Source organism: Mastigoproctus giganteus, chromosome 7 (assembly GCF_048544385.1).
Source record: "Mastigoproctus giganteus isolate SK-2022 chromosome 7, ASM4854438v1, whole genome shotgun sequence".
Lineage (NCBI taxonomy): Eukaryota > Metazoa > Arthropoda > Arachnida > Uropygi > Thelyphonidae > Mastigoproctus > Mastigoproctus giganteus.
In genome coordinates, this window is record NC_143581.1 from 150,885,854 (window position 1) to 150,907,310 (window position 21,457).

A 21,457-nucleotide genomic window follows, 5' to 3' on the forward strand; every position below is an offset into this window, starting at 1 on the left:
AAGAAGCACTGCAGGATCATCTAGACAAGACTTCAGGTATAGCTCGGACACAGCAAGGTTTTGTTAAGGGGAAGTCTTGCCTGACCAATTTGATTGGATACTATGATGCAGTCACAAAAGAACTGGATGCAGGGAATAACTTTGATATTATATACTTGGATCTTAGAAAGGCTTTTGATACTGTTGCACATGGAAGACTGCTGCACAAATTGGAGCAGTGTGGCATTGGAGGCAAATTGCTGCCATGGGTAAAGGGGTGATTGAGAGGGAGAAGACAGAGAGTGATAATCAATGGACACTGCTCCTCGTGGACTAATGTTATTAGTGGAGTCCCTAAGGGTTTAGTGTTGTGTCCATTATTGTTTTCTGTATTTATAAATGATATTGATGATGGTATATTAAGCTTAATGTCCAAGTTTGCAGACGATAGAAAGGTTGTCAGGATTGTCAAGGACGCTACTGACACTATGCTGCTGTAACAGGATCTGGAAAGGTTGAGCAGATGGGCTGAAAGGTAGCAAATGAAGTTTAACATTGACAAATGTAAAGCACTACATATGGGAAACAGTAACCCCAGAGCAATGTATCAACCCTGTAGTACTACACTGACACTGGTAGAGAACGAAAAGGACCTGGGGCTAATTGTGCAGGCAGATATGAAGTTCTCTGAGCAATGCAGATGGGCTGCATTGGACCTGGGGGTAATTGTGTAGGCAGATATGAAGTTCTCTGAGCAATGCAGACGGGCTGCAAGAGTAGCTCATGGTGTCTTGTGAATGATATACAGGAATTTTTGTAGCAGGGATAAGGAGGTGATTATTCCCTTGTATAAGGCAATGGTCAGGCCACACTTTGAGTACTGTATACAGGTCTGGAGGCCTCATTTCAAGAAGGATGTAGAGCTGCTGGAACAAGTACAGAGAAGGGCAACAAGATTAGTGAATGGAACAAAGGGGTACTCTCATAAAGAAAGGCTTAAGTTTTGCAAATTACAGTGTCTGGAGACTATGCACCAGCGAGGTGATCTGATAGAGGTGTATAAAGCCTTGAATGGTTTGAGCATGCTCAATGCTGATGGGATTCTTCCGCTTGCTGAGAATAATCACCAGAGGGCATAAATTCAAATTGAGGAAAGAGAGATGTAGGATTGACGTGCAGAAATTTGCCTTTAGCCAGGGGATAGTTGGTTGGTGGAACAGACGTCTATCCCTTGTCGTGGAAGTTGATAGCCTGAATAAATTTAAGGCTCAGCTGGACAGGTGTTTCGAACGAACGGAGGGGTGAAGTGGAAGTGGGGTTTTTTTGGCTGATGCTGCATAAGCTTGCTTTCTTGCATCATATGCCTCTACTAATGCTAAAACATTTTAGAAAATTGTACCTCGAACCAATTCTAACTCCAAAGATCTGAGTTAGTTAGTTAGTTGGTTTTTAAGAGCATTAGCAACTAAGGCCATATTGCTCCGGGATATGCGGTGGTCATTCCCTGACCTTTCCACATCCTCCGTATTCGGTGGTGACGGGCTCGAACTCTGGTCTAATCAAGAAGCCTGTGCTATGCACTGCTGCTCCTTCCCACCTGGCTACGGAGGCGCCTCCAAAGGTCTGAAGTTGGGAAACAGTGTGTTCCCAAAACTTAGCCAGAATTGTTTGGCATTGAGGTTTTTCACTCATTCAGATTGTAGCATTTCAATAATAGATTACTTAAATCTGCTGCTTGATATAATAGTGTAGCATCAATTAGTTATTTCACAATGATGAACAATTACATAGGGCCTCTCATATAATTAATAATAAGTTTTCTGTTTGAATATTTCTCTAGTGATTTAAGACATTGCCAGAGCTATGTCAGAGAGAACCTGCTGGCTTGTCCTCTTCAGGAGAATGTCTACCTAGTCAGTTCGATTTTAAAATTGATGCCTCACCCAGAATTAGCCTTTTTTAGGCTGGACTCTCCAACTGAAGAAACTCTGTGCTTTCACAGATGAGATATAAAGGAGATATTGATGTTAGTAGTCACATAGAATAACTGAGTTAATACCTGCTTATACTGATTTGAAGGAAAAATGATATAAAATACATAGAGACATTGTGGATTACATTTCAAATGAATTAAGCAAGGTTACTAAAACTGCTATCAAAGTTTTACTAGATATGTAGATATTGTTGTTAAGTCTCTTAATAGAAAATGTGAAAAATTAAGATTAAATCAGAGGAGTTTAGCAAACTCCACAGCACTAATTCCTTCTTATGCATATGTGTTAAAGAAACCTACAACACCAAAAATCTCTTGCCTAGTCCTTCATTTCCGGCACCTCCGTACCCAGGTGGGCAGGAGCAGTATTGCGCAGCACACTCTTCTTGATTAGACTGGGGTTCGAGCCCGTGACCACCAAATACAGAGGATGTGGAAAGGTCAGGGAATAACCATCGCATATCCCCGGAGCAATATGGCCTTAGTTGCTAATGCTCCTAAAAACCAAATAACAACAACCTTCATTTCCAGCCTCTCAAATTGGCTAGACCTTGTGTCTAATTTTTACTCATTTCTGTCTGTTTTGTAATTATGTATCAATGCAACATATTATGGTAATAGGTTGCCCAATGTAAGAAGCAACTTAGAAGATGGGCGAGACCTCCTGATTAAAGTCTCAAACCCTTCAGTAACTCTTCAGTTTAGATGTAATTAAATATGTATTATTTCACTTCATTTTTTAGAATAATTCAAGAGGAGCAATGTATGAAGAGTTCTTTGACCCTCCAGAGATGGAAAATATTGAAAATGAGATTTCTATTAATCAGGATAGTGGAGAAGGCAGTGAGAGTTCTGCAGAAGAAGCTGACGACAATGAGTAAGTTAAAAATAATTCTTAATCTAATACAGTGGATTCTGGTTATTTGGTCCACCGGTTAATTGGGTCAGCCGTTTATTTGGGACAAATCTTAAAGAACAGAACCCAGTCGAGAAAATAGCCAGGGTTTACTTTGCTTAATTGGGGCAACATGCCATTTAATCGGGGTAGGAGACCGCAGCACTAGAGATTACCCTAAGATTGTCTCTGACAGTACCTCGTGGTTTGGTCGGATTTCTGGAGGTTGCAACCATAAAACAATAAAAACAATTAGCAGTCACCTGTTTATTGGGCTTTTCTGTTAGTGAAATCTGTCATAAACAGATAGTAAACTCGATCTTATGGAATTTGCGATAATACCGAAAGCTGGAATTCTGTGGGTTAATATGGTGAAATGTGTTTACACTTCCATGAAATCTTCAATCATATAAAAAAATTAGTTTTCAGAATCTTCTCTTCATTCCTATTTTTAAAGCTTCGTAACTTGTTACTCCTTTCTCACTTGTGCGTATCATGTTACTTGCAATATTTGGGTGCCATATTCTTTGTTATTGATTGCTTATCTTTTTACTGTTTTAAATTTTAACCCCCACCCACAAATGTCAACTAGTTAGTTTGTACATATTACAGCACATATTAATTATTCCAATTATCAGATATATTCTTCCGATTTTCACGTGTCATTTAATTTTTTAATTGGTAAGGTAATAAAGGGTAAATTTGTGCTTAATATATCTTTGCTTTTTTAGCCTGTGGATATATTCCTCTATTTTCGCTAATTAGAATCGCTGTTTAATAGAATTAAAATTCAATTCAAAAATGTGATCGCAATGACTGGCGCTTACTGCACATCGTATAGTGAACGGTACTCTACTGTGGTGAGTCCATCGTAACATTGATTGTACAGTGAACCAATTGCAAAGCAGGGGGTCCACTGTATTTTTAACTATTTATGTGAAACTTCGCATAATTGGAGCAGCCGCTTAATCAGGCCAAAATTCACTAGTCCCAATGTGCCCCAAATAACCGGAATCAACTGTATTTGGAATAAAATATATACAGAATGATTGAGGATGAATATTAAATATTTTGGGAGGTTATAATATCAATTATTCTGAGTAAAAAGTTCATATAAACATGTATCTAATTCTCAATAGATACGGAGATATAGCTGTTTAAAACTGGCATGTACAGCTCTCTGAATCAGATGTGACCAAGAAGCAGTTATAACCTAATGCTGTTTGGTGTTAGAAATGTTAAGAATGCTGCACATCTTCACACATGCTGAATGCCTATATGGTGTTTGTGGTGGAAGTGCTACTGCTGCTTGTAGAGAATACCGTCGACAGTTTCCTAATTTCAGAATACCAGATTCAAGAGCATTTACTGGTATTTACACCAAACTGTGTGAGACTGGTACAATTCCCGGTGCTCATATTTCTTCTGAACATGCAAATGAACAAAATATGGATGAAATAGAACACATTCTATTAGTAGGACTACATTCTACATTCAGCAGAATGTAGTCCTACTATTAGCACAGGAAGAATTTCTACACATATCAGTGTTCCACAGACAAGAGTATGACTTGTATCCATTTCACGTGCAGCGGATGCAACTCCTTCAACCAGGAGACGGCGTCCGACGATTGGAATTTTCTCGGTGGGTAAATGCTAATTGCCAATTAATTCCATTAATACTGTTCAGTGTTGAAGTTACTTTCACCCGTGAAAGTATCAACAGCACCCATAACTCTCATAGGTGGCAATACAAAAATCCACATTCCAGTGTAGAAACAAATTTTCAACATCGATTCTCTGTAAACGTGCAATGCCACATCATCGACAATCAGTTGATTGGGCCTGTTGTGTTAAAAAATTGTCTTACAAGGCCCATTTACCTAGAATTTCTGCGAAAATGAACTTCCACTACTATTGGAGGATGTTCCCTTGGCTACAAACATTGGTATGTACTTTCAGCATGACAGAGCTCCTGCACATTATACCCATCTGGTGATATAATATCTAAATCGAACTTTCCCTGAACACTGGATCAGCAGCAGTGGGCCTGTTCATTGGCCACCAAGGTCTCCAGACCTCACTCTGTGGCACACTATAACCTTGCTGTTTTTGCGCCACAAAAATCAATCAATCAACCTCATTGTGTTAGATTTTTGTTTGTGCGGATGGATGAAAAGGGCAGTATACAAAGAAATGCTGAATACAAGAGATGAATTGGTCACTTGCATTTTGGAATACTGCTTCCCTCATAAAGGAACTCCAAGACAACCTCAGAAGAACAACACGTCATATTACCACAAGAATTGAAAGTGTATTGAGGTTGGCAATGCAATTTTCAAACATTTATTGTGAACTTTAAAAAAATTGTCAATTATTTGTATTTTGTATCATTCAAAAAGTCAATAAATACAAACAATGTCATTTATCGTTCTTTAATACCTCTCATAATGGCTTTGTATGCACAAGTTTCAAACAGCTGTATCACCATATCCATTGAGAATTGTACACATGTTTATATGAACTTTTTTACTCAGAATAATCGATACTATAACCTCCCAAAAATATTTACTATTCCTCCTGAATTACCCTGTATATAATCAATAGTTGTAGACAAATATTATCAATATTTATTTATATTAATTATATTTCAGACAAATATTATTAATGTTTGCCCGTGCTGTGTCTGACAGTTGTGTTCTACATAAAGATTTGCTACATATTGTGACACTAAAGAACTGCTCTCACAAATAAGATATGAAAGAGACTTTGATGTCACTAGTTATTACATAAACTCAACACCATTGCAGTGGATGGGACAATGTCTGTGTGTGTGTATGGATCTGCAAATGGATTGGTGAAGGTTGAGAGCATTCCTAAATTCTGGTTATTGCATTATATTATTCATCAGTAGTAATTTTTGTTGAAAGTCTCACATATGATCATGTTAGAAAACTTGTGTTGGTCATAGTGAATTTCATTTTCGCAAATGCACTCGGTCATAGTCTATAAATCTAATTGAATGAATGATGACTACTTTCCTACCGATTTGCCAATCCACTGCACAATTTTGATGGCTTTTGAGAGATAAAGTTATCTTGTTTTATTAAGCTGTTAAAGCAAGTTCAACTAATTATGGAAGAACAGCACAGAATATACCTAAAACTAGTAGAACCTAGGTGGACTTTAGATTCAACATTTATTGCAGAAATTTTGGTGCATTTGGATGAATTAAACATGGAATTGTAAGGTAAATTAAAATTTCTGCTTGATATAGTGAAAAACATTTATGTTTGTAAACAAATTCACAAACAAATACCCAAGGAAGAATTAATTCACTTTCCCTCAGTGTCACAAGTTTTTTTAAAGATTTGAAGGAAGATTCAAAGGTTGGCAGCAGAAAAGCCCTCAAATGTAATATCAGATTGTCCCTCGTAGCACCAAAGCATATTGTCTGATTCTACATTTAAGTTAACAATGAAGAAAAGCCTCAGGTGGAAATAATAGAACTTTTGGAGAATGATAGACTGGAATGTGGAGATCATGTCAATTTATTGTAGGACAATTTGGTTACTACGACAATTCACCAGGCACCTCCGTAGCCAGGTGGGAAGGAGCAGCAGTGCGTAGCACACGCTTCTTGATTAGACCGGGGTTCGAGCCTGTCACCACCAAATACGGAGGATGCGGAAAGGTCAGGGAATGACCACTGCACCGGAGCAATATGGCCTTAGTTGCTAATGCTCCTAAAAAACAAAATAACAACAACAACGACAATTCACTGAATTCTTTTGGAGAATTCAGTGTATGGCAAAACAAGACAAAATTCAAACTTTTAACATGCTGTGCTGTAAGTGATGAATTTAGTGATCAAAATACCATTCTTGATATTTTATATTTCTGATGGTGCCTACTATTCACCTTCGTTTCTTAATGCACGTTCTACTTTTTTAAGGAGATCCTATTAAAATACGACAGACAGGTTGAATATTTGGATTCAGGTTGTTGTTGTTTGTTGTTTGCTTTTTAGGAGCATTAGCAACTAAGGCCATATTGCTCCGGGAATATGCGGTGGTCATTCCCTGACCTTTCCGCATCGTCCGTATTTGGTGGTCACAGGCTCGAACCCAGGTCTAATCAAGAAGCGTGTGCTACGCACTGCTGCTCCTTCCCACCTGGCTATGGAGGCGCCTTTGGATTCAGGAGAAAAGTGTGAACATTGTTCGCACTTTACTTTTGCTTCTGTTTTTAGGGAATACAAATGGTGGTGGGAGAGTTGTTCCAAAGACCAAAAGTAGAGATCATTAATGGATGCCAGCTGGGTAATGCACATCTTCTGACATTCAGTTTGCAACACATACTGTATTTTTTATTGAAAGAAGTTATTAGGAACAAGAGGGAGGTGATTAAACTTCACCTAGAGGCTACCATAAATAAAGGGAAGCCCTTCCATAGAAGCCAATCAGAGGACACCATTGATTCACTCATTCTGAGCAGTTGACCCGACCATGTAACTAGGGTTGCCACTCAGTCAGAATCCACTATACCAGTGGAATTCCCAACCAATCAGAGTTCAACAGCCCCCTTAAATTCAGTTCACCTCACCAAATATCAGCTGATCGAGCTATGGCTGCATCCAGAGCTGATGGGATTCCTCAGTTTATGTTGAAATGCCTCAGTACATTTGTTGTTGATCCTATTCTGTCATTATTTAACAAGATCCTTAATCAAAAATTTTTCCCTGCTATGTGGCATGTCTATCTAGTAAGACTGCTGCCAAAAATACGCTCTGCTTCTCAGCCCAGTCACTTCCAATTATTTCTGCATCAAGTCTATTAAAGCTCTTTGAGAAATCTCTTCTGAGAAAGTTAACTACCTGATCAAGATCCACTGCTACAAATCTAGGCACCACCGCTACCAAGATTCTCGAGGCATTTGAGCACTATTCAGAAATCATCGTTGCTTATATCGACATATAGGCAGTATTTGATTCTGTTCATGTGTTGGCAAGGCTACTACATAAGTATTACCTCATTGGTGGAGATGTGCTCTGGTTTATTCAGACAATGCTTGAGAACAGGACTATTACAGCTGGAGTCCCACAAGGCGGGGTCCTGTGTAGAATCTTGTTCTCAGCTGTTCCTGTGCCATTCGTGGCAGGCCGAACTGATATCATTGCCTTTGCTGATGACATAAAACTGTTTACTCCCATCAGCCCTGGAGACACTGTTGATACATCAATGCCTTAATCCTTCAGAAAATCCAGGACCTCGAGTCCTTCCTCTCCGGTTTCGATGTTCACATCAATCCCGAGAAGTCAAAACAGTTGACTTTCTCACTCAAACAGAACCCAACAATAGTGCAACCCATTTTAAGAGGATCTGCGATTTTTGCCATCCAACAACATACAGATCTAGGTGTTATTTTTGATCAAAGCTCTCCTTTCTACCACACATCAACCACCTGCAGATAAAGTTCTGTTGACTCTGGTGGATGATTAAACAACAACTACAACTTATGCACATCCATGACCAGGCTGTTGAGTATAGATACATTAAGACGTGTGTATCTCGTCATACTCTATGGCGCCAAAGTCTAGACTTCAACTGCTACGACGCATCTTAGATGGATTTTTGCAGGGGGATTCTGGTTATAGAAGTGGGCCATTTGGAAATTTTGGCTTCCCCCTGCACCAGGGAGCACCCAGATGGCAGCAGCTCTCAGCATCAGGCGGCTTCCTACCATCATTCACAAGAAGACTTGTCTTTGCCGTCAAAATCATGGTTGGCATTATTTCAGTACCAGATTTCTGGGCTAACTGCGAATGGAGGGTCCTGGTCCCAAGTCTTAGTGCCAATCCAATCCTTCAGGCCATTCCAAACGGTTCAAGTTATCTGATCGGTTCTTACCCATGCAAATGCTGCAGGACATACACTCCTTGCTTGGACAGCAACCTTTATAAGTTCACAGTCGATAAGAAATATAGGCAGAATGTACTCAATTGACTTACTTCTCAGGATATTAGAACCTGCTCCGAAGGACCTGTCCATCACTGCCGTGGATCCATCGCTCCAGTGTTCAAACCATCTGTTTATTATGTTGTGTAATTTCTTTTATGTAAATCCCTGGCTTGTAGCTGTGAAGGGAATTGTATACAGCATTGTGCCTTCTGTATACAATAAAGTTATTCTTCTTAATAGTAGGTTAGTACCATGGATTGGTAATTTTCCCTGGAGATTGTGTAGGAGTTGGAATTGGAGTCTGAGTCTTTCTACACAAAAAGAACTCTGGCCCAGTGAGGCATTTTCACCAGGGCCTGTGGTAATTTTCGACACTCCTGACTAAGGTATAAGGTATATTCGTGTCAGACTGCACCTGGGATTTCTCCCATCTCCGCGTGTGTTTTGCTGTATCAAGGACAGTACACTGTCAAGCCAGAGACTTGAAAGTGTGTGGGCCGTGTCTGTGCCATGTGATATGTTGTGCCCATTGTTTATCTGGCTTATTGGCCGCCAGGCCCGACGTTGCCCATACCCTGCCACGTGGAGGCTAGCCGTGTGTATCTGGCAGGTCCTGCCACCTAGTTTCCTGGGATTTCAGTGGCTAGGACCTATTAAAAAAAAAAAAAAAATTGCGTTTGACATTAATGCTTAATGGGATTGCTGTTAGGAAATCGCTGGTTGGGGTTGAACGCTAAAGAGATGTGTTGAAGGCCAAATAGGTCGGGCAAAATTTTGATGTTATTAAATTTAGACGTGAGGCTATACACTAAATAAAAGCTAATAGTGTTAGTTGTCTTAGAGATTTACATAAAACTGGTAGAATTTAGACGCTGATTATAATCTGGCGGCATTGTTAAGGGTGTACTCAGTCGATTTAGTGAGAGAGAGAGGGGGGGAGACTGAAGACTGGGCGGAAACTGATAGAAGAATAGGGACGATAGAGTAGGCATTCCTAAAGAGGTCAGTGGAGACAAGCCCCACCAGGCAAAGTATGGGGGGTAGGCAGGGAGGAGAGGAGACAGAGATCCGTCTCCTCCCTCTCCTGCCTGGGGATGGGGTTTTAAAGGGAACCAGGTTAGAGTACCCAGTTCAGATCGCCAATGGCGTGTTGGCAGCAAAGCCGCAGAATGTCTTCGTCGGTGTCATGTCCAAGCAGTGTCGAATCCGGTATGAAGGTCAAGCTGCCCATCCTGCTCCGGGGGTGGGATATGTTAGCTGGCAGTGGGGAACTCAACAGGCGAGGGGATGGGAGAGACACACATTTACTTCATTCATAATCTGCATTCTCACTCTACTTGCATTCTTTTTTTTTTTTTTTTTTTATTTATTTATTGTTTTTAATAGTTTTTTCTTATTTTATAATTTTTTTTTCCAAGTTTTTACATATATATATATTTTTTTTTTTTTTTTTTCACTCAACTCATTCATCTTTTTCTTACACACCAGGAGGGGATGCAGTGATGTGTAGTGTAAATTTAAATACTAATTAAAACTAGGGGTAGTGTGTACTTAACTAGCATTTATGGTTTGTGGTCTTTTTCTCACACGCTTACACTTTTATTCATTCTTCTAGAGCTCTCATCTCATTTATTCCACTCTTACTTTCTGCACTGCGCTCTCTGGGCACCGCAACTTATTGTTATTCTTCAGTTGTGGTGCAGGCCTAGCCGCAAGGGGTTTTTTTTTTTTTTTTTTTTGCAGGCCAGGGGAGAATGCACTGATGATAGTGTTTATGTGGTTAGTAAATGTTTGTTGGTACAGTATATACAGTGAAACTTCCCTTTAACGGACAGCCATGGGGAACGAAAATGTGTCCGTTAGAGAGAAGTGTCCGCTAACAAGAAGTCTGAGGGAGAAAAAAAAAAAGAAAAGAAAAATCGTTAAACGTTTAATGTAAAATTAAATTAAAATATATACAGATTTTGAACAATATTTTTGTAAATAATATACATACAATTGTGCTATGCATATTATGACTTTTTCTTAAGAAAAATACATACAGTAATCACTTATTTTCTTCTGCACCTTCTTCCGGCTGATAATTTTGTTTTCAACATTTGTTTAGAGTGAAGAAACCATCGAAATTCCTTCAGTATCTTCTTCAGCGGCGAAAAACAGTTTTAAACGATTGATTTGTATGAGCGTTTCTTCTATTTTCATCGGTGGTTCGTCGTTAATATGTTCTTCGACAGAATGACCTCCTTCCATTTCTTCATCTTCATGAGGAACTTCTTGAAAAATATCAATGATATTGTCGTTGATATCTAGAGCACCATCTTCTGTAGTGAGGTTTGAGTCTATATCTTTGTAGCCAGGGTCACTTGTAGCTGAAGTATCGTACGTTATCAATAGATGTTGAAGTTCTTGTTCTTCTTGGTGCTCCACATTGCTGTTCACAACTTCAATTTTTGCGTTTGAGAAGCCAGACTTTACAAAACAGTTCACGACAGTTTGTTTTCTAATTGCGTTTACTGAAGAGGAAATCCATTGAATCGCATCTAGGATGCTGATTTTCTTTGCAAGGTCACTCGCACATGTTACATCGTTTATGTTTGCAATGAGATGTCTTAAAACACGTTTTCTGTAGTGAAGTTTAAATTTTTTCATTATCCCTTGATCCAAGGGCTGACACTCTGCAGATGTGTTTGGTGGCAGAAAAATGATTTGAATGTTGCACAATTCAATGTGCTGGTGAGATGCAGCATTATCCATGAAAAGAATAATTTTTCTGTTTTGACGAATCATGTTTTGGTTAAAGTGACTTATCCATTCGCTCATGATATCTCGTATCATCCACGCTTTTTTATTAGAATTCCAGTCAACATTCAAAAGATTCAACTTTATGCCCTTGAAACAACGAGGATTTTGTGGTTTTCTTATAACAAGAGGTTGTTCAAAGTCTCCCAGCATATTTGTACACAATAGTACAGTCAAGCGTTCCTTAGAAATTTTTCCGCCCTGGCACTTTTCGTTTGTTAGACTCATTGTTTTCTCAGGAAGAGCTTTAAAAAAACAACCCTGTTTCGTCACAGTCGTAAATATCCTTAGCTTCAAAATCACGACATAAATCTTCCAGTTTGACAGTACACTCTGTTACAACCCCAGTATCAACAGATCCACCTTCACCACTTACGGTTTTCCAAGAAATTTTATGCCGAGTTTTGAACTTGTCTAGCCATCCCACAGAAGCTTTGAACTCATTTACTCCCATAGATTTCGCAACCTCCAAAGCCTTTTCCCTAATAATAGGCCCATTAATGGAATTTTTTTAGCACGTTCGCGACAAAACCACTCATACATAACATTGTCAATTTGAAGTCCAACAGTTTTCGGGAATCATTTTTGAACCTGATCATTTCCATGTTGCCAAAATTGTTTAAGCAGTTCATTTTTTTTCTTTAGGATGTCGCTTACCTGCGTCTTCCCGATTTTGAATTTTGCAGCGAGATTGCGAACACTATTTTTTTGCCGATCATATGCATTAATGAGTTCGACTTTATCTTTTAAAGTTAAATGTTTACGAGAAGACATTGTGCACTTCACACGACACTGAACAAAACTGAAAACTGAAACTGAAAAGACGAAAGGCCGACCATATTCCCCCCCCCTGCACACACCGAATTCATCAGAAGTTTTACACTTGCCTTAAACTTCTTGAAAAAGGATTTAGAACCGCGACGTAAACCTTGATAAAATTCAGAGAATCGGAAATAGAAAATAAACACACGATTGAGGCAATACGTGGAAGAAACGTTCCTAGAAAAAGGGCCGTAAGCTCGCCCGCTATCCGTTATGGGGAGATCAAATTAAGTGCTAATCTAAACGAAATAGTGCAGATTGCCTGTCCGCGTCCGTTACAGAGAATGTCCGCTAGACAGAAGCTGCAAACACGTTAAAACCAATGGAGGTGAGTTGGAGAATTTGAAAATGTCCGTTGTAGAGAGAGATGTCCGTTAACGAGAGGTTTCCGTTAGGAGAAGTTTCACTGTATAAAGTTATGTAAGTTATTTTTAACTTTGTATTCTTTCGGCCAATTACATTTGCTCTTCCACTTATTCCCATTCACTCTCTCTCTTTCCCTCATGCTAGGTCACTCTTTCTTTCACCAAAACTGCCATTTATTCCCTTTTACCATAATTCCTAGTTCACTCAGTGCCCAGCCTATTTATTCTATCTTTCATTCTCATTCATTAATTCCTCTTTCATTCTACATTGCATCCCCTTGCTACTAGCTTACTGATATTTTTCAGTTAATCTGCTTCCCTGGCTGCCTGTACATCTCCCTCCCCTACATGGTTACTTAGTTGGTGTGGGGCCCCAGGTTCCTACACATGGCAGGGTAATCCTGGGGAATTTTGTTATGTCAGGTTTCTCTCAGGGTGCAGAATACTGCTATCCTAACAGTTTTTAAGTCATCGTCTGGGCATGGTGGGAAACTTGGGCAATTTTACTATTGATTATTGTTTAATTGCTGGGGGGCCTGAATTGCCATTCTTTGCATTGCTCTGCGCATTTCGAATACTTTCTGTGTGAAAGATGTAAAAGCTTTATAGTTTTGCTCTTCTATGATGAAAAGATGTTCTTCTCCCCTGGGAAGGGGACCAGTCTGTGCTATTAGCTCTGTTCTGGGGATGTCATATATTATACATTCATATAGAATGTGTGCCTAGTCTTCACTTTCACCACAGGTGCAGTTTGGGTCATCAGTCAGGCCTAAGGAGGTTAGTTTTGCCTTTAGGGAGCCGTGACCTGTCAATATAAATGTTGTAAAAAGTCCAGGGGCATACCACTTAGGTGGCTTTGGGCTAACCATTGACACCCGTGGCAGAAACTATTTGGTAACCAGACCTCTGGTTTCCTGCTCCCACTTTGTTTGCCATAGCTCGTGGAGCTTTGTGGCTATTCTTTTTCTTTCATCATTGAAGATGTTGGTTGTGTCAAGGGCTATCCCCAGAAATTCTGTGGGTATGCCCTTTTTAAATCTATAATATAAGCCTCTTTTGGCTACTTCCAAGTAAAGTGGGAGAGTTCCGGCCAGCAACTGTAGTGCAGGTGTGCTTACCATGTGACATGCTCTGGTAATAGTGAGTAGTATTGTCCTTTGTATCGATTCTAATTTATCCCTATTTCTTACTCTATGGCTGAGCGGATGAACCACGCACCAGCTCCATAGGTGATAACAGGTAGGAACATTGCACGGTATATGATTGCCAGGGTCTTTCTTTTGAGTCCCCAGTCTGCTCGACTGATCCTCGCAATCATACCTGCATAATTTCTCACTTTCTTTGCCAAGTAGATCAAATGGGGGTAAAAAGTTAATTTTGAATCAAAGACCACTCCAAGTTATTTTAGTTCTGTTACCATTTTTATAGTGGTTATGTTAATTTTGATTTGTGGACATCTTCTTATGTCCAAATTGCCTTTTAGAAGTATTTGGTTTTTTCAGGCGATATTTTGAGCATGTGCATTTGTGCCCACTCCTGCTGCTGCAAGAGGGCGGCATTTGATCTTTGCTCTACAACCACTGGTGAGTTACCTTTTACAAGGAAAATAATGTCATCTGCAAAGGCCAGGCTTTCCACGGGGCCCAGATCCAAGGCCAGAAATTCATCCAGAACAATGTTCCAAAAGAAAGGGCCAAGGATTGAACCCTGAGGGCAGCCTTTATTCACAGGGCGTGTCAATTCCTGGAACCTTGTGCGTACTGAGACACTTCTGTCTGTAAGGTAGCTGTTTATTACCTTATAGAGGTTTTGTGGGGCATTTGCCTGGCAAAGTCTCCTAAGGACACTAGGCCACCAGAGTGAGTCAAATGCCCCAGCAAAGTCAATGGAGATTGCCAGCATATATTTCTCCTCTGTGTTTTTAACTGTTGTCAGTAGGTGGTGCATGGCATCCTCCGTAGAATTGCCCTGCTTAAAACCGTACTGATTGTTGGAATGCAAACCTGCTTCTGTGTAATATTGAGCTAATCTGCTATATATTAGTCTTTCATGTATTTTCCCTAGTACAGGGAGTAGGGCTATTGGTCTATATGATTTGGGATCAGTAGGGAGTTTTTCAGTGTTTTTGAGGATTAATCTTAAAACAGCTTGTTTCCATATTTTTGGGAATATACCTTCTGTCATACAGTTATTATATAGTGTTTTTAATTTATCTGGTGCTATTTCTGCTAGTTTTTTGATAATCTCAACCTCTAAGAGGTCAAAACCTGGGCATTTATTGTTTTTGGTTTTAGGTAGTGCTATTTCTAAGTCTTGTATAGTGAACGGAGGTTCAGTATTGGCATTGTCATATTCAGTGTTTTCTTTTATAATGTTTAGCTGGGTGGGGGAATGATTTCCAGTTTCATTCTGAATGATACTGTCTAGGATGTTATTTACAGAATCCACCCAACACAGGGTTGGGGTTCCATCTGGTTTGACAGTAGTTTCTAAGACATCTCCTCTTGGCAGCTTGTTGGTCACTATTCTGTAGACAACTCCCCAAGGGTTATTATTTCCAGTAGTTCCCACCAAGTGCCTCCAGCATTCCTTTTTCTTGTCTCTTATGAGGGCTGTATATTGATTCCTGAGAGTTCTATAAGAATCTCTCAGTGCAACCACCTCATTTTGTGGCCAAGATGTTCTGGCTCATTGAAAATGTCTCCTCGCCTGGTGTACCCTACTTCTGAGTATAGTCAGTTCGGGGCACCACCAGGGAACTGTCTGCTTCCTCGGTTTTTTCCGTGGGATGGACAGGGTTGCTGTTTTTGTTAAAATGTTTGTCATAGTCAGTGCTTGCTTGCCCGGGCTACAGTTGTCTGATCTAGACCACTCATTTTTCTGTTTTTGCAGCTCAGCTGCTGTGTGTTCTGCAAAAATCTGCCAGTTTGCCTTTTTAAGGTTATACCTTTTGATATCCAACAGGGAGTGTTGGGTTGTTTGTAATTGCCTGTTTAGTTTGAAGGAAATGGCTCTGTGATCTGATGTGGTCCAGGCTGGCTGGACACACCAGTCTGTGATTTTTATAAGCTATTGAATTGTTGGCAAGAGTAACATAAATGTCACTCTCCCACACAGTACTGCTAAAAGTTGGGAGGTTATTTGGTTGGTTTATCACTTGAAAGGGTGAGGTGGCTATATAGTCTGAAAGTATCTGGCCGTTGTGTGTGCCTGCTCTGTCTTCCATCTTACGGCTATGCCATAAGGCTGACCGGCAGTTGACATCAGCACACACTATAATATTTGCAGTAAGTAGCAAGTTTCTGACTACTTGTACGTATTCAGTAGTTGAATTTATGTCTTCACCTGGTCTGGAATATAGTGAAATAATGTAAAACTGTCCTACAGCACTGGTAATATGGGCACACACTCCCACTGGGGAGCAGAGGTGACCCACCTTTGTGACTGTAAGGTCAGTATTTTTAACTACTATTGCTGTAGAAGGGACACCTGAGGTGTATTCTATTATTTTATAGCTTCTTGGGTATCCCTGAACCCTATCCATATGTGTGTAGGGTTCCTGGAGTACCAAGATATCTATATTATTTTCTTCCGATTTGAGTTTGATCTGATCTACAGTGGCTCTTGCTCTTTGAGCATTCAATTGGACAAGATTTAGAGCCCTAGTCACATTTACATTTTCAATCTGGCCCATAGTTGGTTCTAGATTGAATAAGTTTTGCCATTTTTTTATAACTGGGGCATTTATCATCCCTGATACTATGTGTATAGTCAGTCAGCCGTGCTGCTTTGCAGGTAGCACATTTTGGCTGCTGAGACTTATTTTTGCAATTTTTGTAATCATGGCCAGTTACTGCCCAATTGATCTTCTTTCTGACTGCAGTCTCTGGCAATGTGACCATATTTATGGCAGTTAAAGCAACTTTGGATAGGGAAGTGTTCTCTAAATCTATGACTGGTCCAGCCAGCATAGATTCTCTATTGTCCCTGCAATACCTTCCAAATTTTTGGTGTAATTTCTGCAATTATGTTGAGTTGTCCATTCCTCTTGTTTTTTCAATTCCTACTATTAGTTCACACTCTCCCTATATATATTTATATATCTTGTTCAAATTTTCAGTCGTTAATAAAATACTTTTTATTCATCCACTCAAGTTCAAATGCATTTTTTTAAACTTGTAGTGGATGACACTTGATGTTAATACAGTTTTTTCAAATATTAATTCATTAATTAAATTTAATTAATTAATTTTAGTTTTATATGGGAGAAAAAAAAATTTCTCTTATATAAGATATTTAGCAGGATATAAATTTAGGAATAAAATTGAAATCAACAGGCAGTAGCTCAATCGGTAAAATGCAAGGATTTCAGTATTTTTCACGTGAAGGTGAAGAATGCGAGTTCAATTCTTGCGAAAATCAATAATTTTTTGATAAATTTGTAAAGTCGAAAGTTCGTCGTTGACCTAAGTAGGAATTGACTTTAAAAAAATTTTTTTTATATTACTTGTTCTCTTTTCAGCAGGAATTCAGCAGCAAATTCATCTATTGTCATTTCATTGTTAAAGTTTTTGAAGTAGATATCCATCATGAATTCTTTTTCTATTACTGACACAGGTATGTCAAAGATTATAATATTAGGGTTTTTCCCATTTGGTTTTTCAGGGAGCAAGCCCAGTTTTTCCATTTCAGGATGGTTTTCTATTTTTCTTAGATCTTCTTTGCTTGCTACCTCGATCAGAACTCCATTATTCCTGATTTTCCGCATGTTGTTTATCTTTATTTCTCTCAGATGAGGCCTCAGCTTTGTTACCACTGTATCCTTAACTGCCTCACTGGTTTTATGAGTAGAGTCACTTTTTGCATTTAGAATAATAATGTTGCTTTCCTTGTTTATATTACGTTGCTTAGTAGCTATTTGTTTTTCTTTAGTTATGTCCTGTTTGCCATTAACCTTTGCACATTGGGCATAGGTTAATGTGTTCATTGTTTTATAGTTGTTCTTCTCTTCAGTTGGCAATATATTTCAGGACATGGTGTCATGTCCTGAAATATATTGCCAATTTCTATATTCCATGAACAAGTGATTCCACTTTTTCTGAATGGAACAAGTCTGTTTTCATTTGGTTTACTATTGTAAAAGGACTCATTTATTGTACAGGCATCTCCAATTAGGGTGAGAAGGAAGACTACAAATTTTTTTGCGGCATACAGCAGCAGCAGTAACAGAAGCTTCAATTAGAAGATCATCAAGATTGGAGATGATTGACCATTTTATGAGATCCAACAACCAATTCTAAACATTTCTGTATTAGAAAAGGCGATAGCTTGCCGACAGGCTGTGTAGATAGTGAATGCATTATGAGAAATGCTGGCATGTCTGTAGTTCATTTTTCCCGTCCATAGGCTCTTCGGATGATTTGAGTCATGCTCTGAGACAGTGTTAACAGGTCTGAAGCCTGTGGGCCCTAGCAGTGGATATGCATCACAATTCATCACTGCTCCTTTTAGCCCTGGAAGAAGGAATTCCCTCTCCCAGGTTAACGTCCCCGCCACATGGAAGCAGGTGCCAACCATGACCAAGCGATCAGGAGAAGAGGAGAGCAGTAACGTTGCTAGCAGTGAAGTTGCTCAGCGAGGGAAGCAGTAATGTTGCAAGCAGTGGAGAGTTTATTAAAGCACTAGTACTTGCCCTAGGAAAACACTAGAAAATCGCACTAGAAAGATCGCTTGGCACTCAGGGCCTAGTTTAATTTTGAGGTTATTGTGTCAAACCTGTGCTGAAAAGTGAGTAAAACGTAAATGTTTGAACAATCGGAATGAACAATCGGAATTCATTTTGTTATATTTGCAAAAGTTATGTAGCCCTCAAGCAAAGACAAGATATTATACAATTTGTAACAAATGTGTATCATGCTTATTTTGGAGTGAAAACTCTGTAACCAAGATAAACAATGGAATTCACATAAAGTTTGCTGAATCTGTGTTGAAGCATTGAGATTGTGGAAAAATGGTAAAAAGAAGGCTATGCCATTTGTAATTCCCATGATTTGACAGGAGCCTACAAACCACTGTGATGACTGTTACTTCTGCTTAGTTAATGTAGAGAGATACAATGCAAAGAGTAAGAAAGGCATCGAGTATTCTAATATTCCATCTGCCTTTAAGACCAGTCCACACAGAGTTAACCTGCCAATTTTATGCCCTCCACTCATACAGGAGAATGTAGCAGCACAGTGCTGAAAGTGAAGCTTCTGAAGATGAAACTCAAGTCTAAATGCCTGAAGACATTGAGTCCAGCCTTCAACTGTGTTCACAGTATGAACTCAATGATCTGGTAAGAGATTTAAATTTAACAATTTAAGGAATGTGCAGAACTCCTTTGTTCTATATTTAAGTAAAAAAAATCTAGCACATGGGATGTTTTCTTCAAGGTACAGACACAAAGAACGAGAACTTGTACTCTCTTCTCTGAGGATGATTATATGGTTTTTCACACTAATATGACAATAAACTATTTAGGAATTAATTATAATCCTACACAGTGGAGACTTTTTATTGACTCATCAAAGAGGAGTCTCAAAGGTGTGCTTCTCCACAATGGAAATAAATACAGGTCAATTCCAGTAGCTCACTCAGTAGTGCATCTGAAAGAAACGTATGAGAACTTGAAGAAATTGTTGACAAATATTAAGTAAGAAGAATGCATGTTTGGTTGGTCTGTGCCGACTTTAAAGTAATAGGCAAGTTACTTGGACAGCAATATGGCTGAACAAAAATGCCTTACTTTTTGTGTGAGTGGGACAGTCGGGCAAGGAGTAAGCACTAGGAGGTCCAGATTAAGGTCTGGCCAGAGAGTGGCATTTTGTTGCCTGGATCAAAGAACATAGTTCATAAGTAGACCTCCAAAACTGTCCTCCTTCCACTCTTGTACATCAAATTGGGTTTGATGAAACAGTTTGTGAAAGCTTTACCTTACAAAGATCCTTGCTGCGACTATCTTTGTACTAAATTCCCATCAATCATTCAAAAGAAGCTAAAACAAGTTATTTTTGTTGGACCTCAAATTTGAAAGCTGATGAGGGACCAAGAATTTGAGGCTACTATGAATAAAAGACAAATCAGGCATGGGTTAGGTCTGTTGTTGAGAACTTTAGAGAACAAGAAGTATTTAGACTACAAGAACGTAGCGAAAATATGTTGGCAAACTTCAAGAAACAGGGCTGCAACCTGAGTGTCAAAGTACATTTTTTACACTCCCATATTGACTACTTCCCAGAAAATCTAGGAAGTGCTAGTGAAGAATAGGGTGAGAGGTTTCACTAGGACATTAAAGACATGGAGTTGTGAGGTGAAAGTCAACATGATGGCTGATTATTGTTGGATGCTGAAAAGGGACTGTAAAATAGAAGGATCTCTAAGGCTAAGTCATTTTCTCAACAACCAACCTATGCATGGTACTAAGTTCTACAGGTCTTAATACCTCTTGTGCCTGGGGTTTTCATAAAAAAAAACAAAAAAATCAAAGAAACAGAAATTTGACCCATTGTAGATCAGTTTTTAAAACGAGTACCACAATGCCCTTTTAATAGTGTTTTCTACATGCATTTAAATATAAAACTGTTAAAAGTGGCATTTGTTATAATTTCAGTGCACAAATTCTAACAAAATTAATAAAAATTTGTGAAAAATCAAATTTTATTTTGTGATTTCTGAAGAAACCTGATGCGATGGAAACAAACAGAAGTTATTTTTGAATTTGGCATTAGAAAATGATTCAGAAACAACCTTTCCTGAGAAAACATTAATGCATTTTTTTTTCAAAATGCAGAGTAGTGTAATTGAGGAGTTGAACTTCATAATCTTCATTTCTGGGTATCTTTGCTGATGCTACTTTATGGTATTAGCATAATTTTTTTTGGTAGGGACTTTGTTGGAGACCTCAGAAGAAGAAGAAATTACATATCAGGATTTATTTTATTTGTTTCAGTGATGGATTCCCAAACCCACAGATTCCAATGAATACCCACCACCAGGCAAGCAATAAATGCACTCAGTAGTGGGATTGGGGCTACCCAGGCACCATATCTGCACCACCACCACCATACCATCTTGTTCCTAGGACCATGTGGGTAGGGAGCTAACCCATTAGCCAATTGATCTTCGGTGATCCATCCCAGAATCCATTTTATGAAAGCAGGGGCCAAAGTGATGTGCTGAAACAGGGATCCCTCCCCAACTACAGGTGACCCCCGCTTAATGCTGATAATTCATTCCGGAAAAACAGAGCACTAAGCGAGTGCCGCATTCCCATAAGGTAACATATGTATTTGTGAGTTGTGGTCGGTGCCATAGGATATTTCCTAATCAATAATAAACAGTAGTGAAAAGATGCACAAATGTCGGTCAAAATATTTAATATTCAAATATTAGTATATATAAAATATTCTGCATTACATACATATATAATTATGTGGTAACTACTTACGTATCAAAATTAAACTTAAAATTACAATTAAAATCATGAATTTAATTGATTTAATTTAACTGATGAATTTAATCATGAAAAATGTGTCAATTTTGGGTTGTACTTTGGCCCTCTTCCTGGTAAACTAAAAGGGGTTTTAATTTTAAATCCTCCACAG

At 38.9% G+C, this 21,457-nt stretch overlaps 1 protein-coding gene across 1 annotated transcript in view; it reads left to right on the top strand.

Moving 5' to 3' along the window:
• The window catches only part of LOC150083259 (U3 small nucleolar ribonucleoprotein MPP10), a 184,136-nt gene that overhangs the window by 61,126 nt on the left and 101,553 nt on the right, over positions 1-21,457 (top strand). The window contains exon 3 of the mRNA XM_090378453.1: positions 2,716-2,849. Coding sequence (XP_090234579.1) covers positions 2,716-2,849 — 134 coding nt within the window. The remainder of the gene's footprint in view (positions 1-2,715; positions 2,850-21,457) is intronic.